Below are 3,392 nucleotides of genomic sequence, written 5' to 3'. Positions count from 1 at the left end.
ACGCGTAAATCGCGGAGAACGCTATCTTGTGTTTATAAGATCTTTGCTTAAACCAATACCGCCGCAAGAGGGCGGTAGAAATATTCGACAATATACAATATGTTTCAAAGCCAAAAAACCTAAAAATATAATTCAAATATTTATATTACTTTGCATAGCCCAATTTATATATGTTCGGAATATTACCATTAATTTAAAATCATAACCAAAAATGTATTTCCCCTATCTGTTTTATTACGTTTTTGAAAATATTGATTTACGGACCTATTAATAGGTCCATATAGCCATCGGAATGCAAACAAGCAACCCATTACAATCACTCACTTCTGGACGTAATCTCATGGGCTTCAGTGGCAATAAATAAATTTAAGAACCCAAAGCTCTTCAAAAAACCAGCGAGAATTACTACCCGATTTTTTTTTTCTCAAAAACTCGGGTGCTATGGACCATTCTCCTAATGGAGAAAAATGCAGCGTGCAAACTGATTAACTTGATTCCCCCTATTGTTTATGCGTGAAACCCGGTTCTCATTCAAGACTCACAAATTCAAGATTGTCATAGAAGAAAAACAAAAAGCTATGCTGAGAGCTTTTCCCCGCGCTACATTTCTCTGTGGGTGGAACTTACTTTGCTGATTGTTTTCTAGTATATGACCTTACATTGGTTTGTGAAGTCTTTCATTTTGCTCCAATGGGCGGTTCTTTTCTAGCCCATCAGCCATAGTGGCTCTTAACCTTTTTTTGGGCGAATTCTCGTTAAACAAAAATCGAACCCCCCCCCCCCCCCCTAAAAAAAAACCAGACGTATAAAAACACCATTTCATTATTCTTTGAATAAACACTTTGAACTTGGCTGGTAATCGGTTTAAGGATTGTTGCTGTAGGGACAATTTAATTGTCGTATCTGTGTGTCAGTACACATTAGTATACTCCGTTGAATTTCCCCCTTAGGACAAATGTTTTTCAAGATGATAACCTAAATATGTTACTGTATATAATTATACTTACCCGTTGCCGGTATTTATTAATGAGAGTGATTGATGTTGCTATTACCAATCGATTCCGAATTCTCCCCAAAGGCTGATTGGCCAAGCCACAAATGAAGAAGCCCAACTTCGAATCCCCATAGCATTACCACAAAATGGTTCACAAGTTACTCCTTTATAAACATATTTATATACACATATCATTATTATACACATTTAATAGGCGTACAGTATATATTTAATATTATAATTTACATAATATAGGCGTATATATTTTAGGCATCAATGTGATTGGTGCACATATGCATTATCTTCATGTACATTGTATATTATGACCATCTTTGGTGGCTCTTTGCTTGGTACATTAGCAAACATTCTTTCAAAATGGACAACAAATTTAATAGCTTCCATTTACTTTGAACCAGAGCTACTGTAGGCCTACTGCCCGTCCACATTAGACAATTTTCATTCACAACATAAATGAATTCACAAAACACAGTAAGCATACTTGGTAATGAGAAGGGGCCTACTAATAAGTATATTAGATAGGCATCAGCTTGCTTCTAATAGAATACGTATAGTTTCAAATCTACAACATGCTCAGACTTACAATATCGCATTAGAATGTACAACCATTGTAAGTTGAAACATTATCCAGGAAGGATTGTTTTGACATAATGTCAATTGCTTTATAAAATAGTCAAAGAAAATACTTAATTCATATTTCATTTAAATCTAGTGATCAATAACGGCAGTCCTTCTCGTTATTGCTGTCATCATATTACTCCCGGTGACAGGCCTTTCAGTTCTTTTAAAACATGGACACCTCATAAAGTGTCTTCTGTATGTCTTACTGAGTGTAAACATCATCACAGGATTCACAAGCGTTGCCAGAACATAGCAAATAGAACTCGGAAAATACATTGTTTTAAAGAACCCTTCTAGGGCTGTGATCTTCAGAAACTGAATCACAATATTTGCTAAATAATAAGGAAGCATACACAAGCCGTAGAGAACGATTATCAGCAAAACTGTTTTCGTGAGGCGCACACGCGTAGCGTGTTGCTTAACCGCGGCATTTGAATCACCTTCGAACAGCTGGTGGCGTATGCTTCGCATTAGGACACTTGCAATGCGTATATAGTTTACACTAATTATAAGCAAAGGGATAATATATACAAATATGAATAACACAATTTCGTGAATTTTTGCCACTAGCGTTCCATGGTCGAGATAAAAGCACACATTTGACCGTTCGTAAGCTAAGAAGTAGGTTGGGATGACGGATATCAATCCGATCAAGTCGATAGCGACTATGCAGAAAGTAATTCGACGATTACGATGTGTTCGGTATGTTAAAGGCCTTGCTACTGCCATATATCTGTCAGTGCTTAATGCGCAAAATGAGTAGGCTGACGTGGTTAACGAATACATGTTTACCATGTTACTAAGCTTACAGAGAAAGTCCCCAAACGGCCACACTGAATGTAATAATACATATGCATTAGTTGGTAGCATTATTAGAATGGCCATGATGTCCCCTACTGCCGCATTCACTATCATTATATTGGTAATGTTTCGTAGTTGAATGTTACAAAGGACGGCAAAGATCATTGACAAGTTTGCGATTACACCAATTGCACCAAAAACGCATGGCACGAAAATCACAACAGGACCAAATACGCTTTCAACAGTTGAATCATTGACCAGATCTTGAACGGGTTCACTTGTATAATCCATATTGTCAAGTAGAATCTGAAACAATTGTCACAAAATATATAATGTTAAAATTTTCATTATCTTTCTCACCACTTGTTAATGAATTCCCGGGAGCCAATCACAACGGCTTTTGTAGATCAAGGTAGGCCTCCTAACATCAGTCTAGCAAATCAGAAATACAAAAACAGCGCATGCCCAACACTGAATACGTCTAAGTCTATCTTAAAATGTTTCAGTAAGAAGATTAGATTAAAATTATACTGTAAGTTGTCGAGCCCGTGCCAGTGTCTGTCACTGCTTTAAACTAACTAACCTGTCATTTTAATATCTTAATTTAAAACTAAGATATTAGTTTTTAACTAAGATGTCTTACTTTCTAATTATGATATATATGGAGATAATTTAGTTAAGATATCTTTATTTAAAACAAAGATATGTCTATTTGAAAATAAGGTATCACTACATAAAACAAAGACACTCTATTTGAAACTAATTAAAATATCTTGGGTTTCACCTAGGATAGAGACATCCGGTTAACAGATATATCTCTAATATAACAGAGATATCTTTAAAACTAACTTATATCTATTAGAAACAAAGATATACGATTCAATGACTGAAAGTAAAATTGCTCATGCATATCACGGTAGTTTTAAGTTTAACCTAGCTGTAACTGGTTTAAGCGCTT

General features: G+C 35.5%; 1 protein-coding gene across 1 annotated transcript; it reads right to left on the bottom strand.

The window, feature by feature from the left end:
• Positions 1-1,284: 1,284 nt before the first annotated feature.
• LOC117120375 (gastrin-releasing peptide receptor-like) lies at positions 1,285-2,725 on the bottom strand. The gene has a single exon (XM_033265416.1). The coding sequence runs from the start codon at positions 2,723-2,725 to the stop codon at positions 1,721-1,723; it is 1,005 nt and encodes a 334-aa protein (XP_033121307.1). The 3' UTR covers positions 1,285-1,720.
• Positions 2,726-3,392: the final 667 nt, after the last annotated feature.

The sequence above is a fragment of the Anneissia japonica genome, unplaced genomic scaffold (genome assembly GCF_011630105.1).
Source record: "Anneissia japonica isolate Jap-2015-1 unplaced genomic scaffold, ASM1163010v1 scaffold284953_len930413_cov181, whole genome shotgun sequence".
NCBI lineage: Eukaryota > Metazoa > Echinodermata > Crinoidea > Comatulida > Comatulidae > Anneissia > Anneissia japonica.
The sequence above is the reverse complement of the archived record's forward strand: the minus strand, read 5'-3'. Positions and strand labels throughout refer to the sequence as shown.

Coding starts and splice junctions, on each gene's coding strand:
- LOC117120375 (XM_033265416.1), bottom strand. CDS start 2,725: ATGGATTATACAAGTGAACCCGTTCAAGATCTGGTCAATGATTCAACT.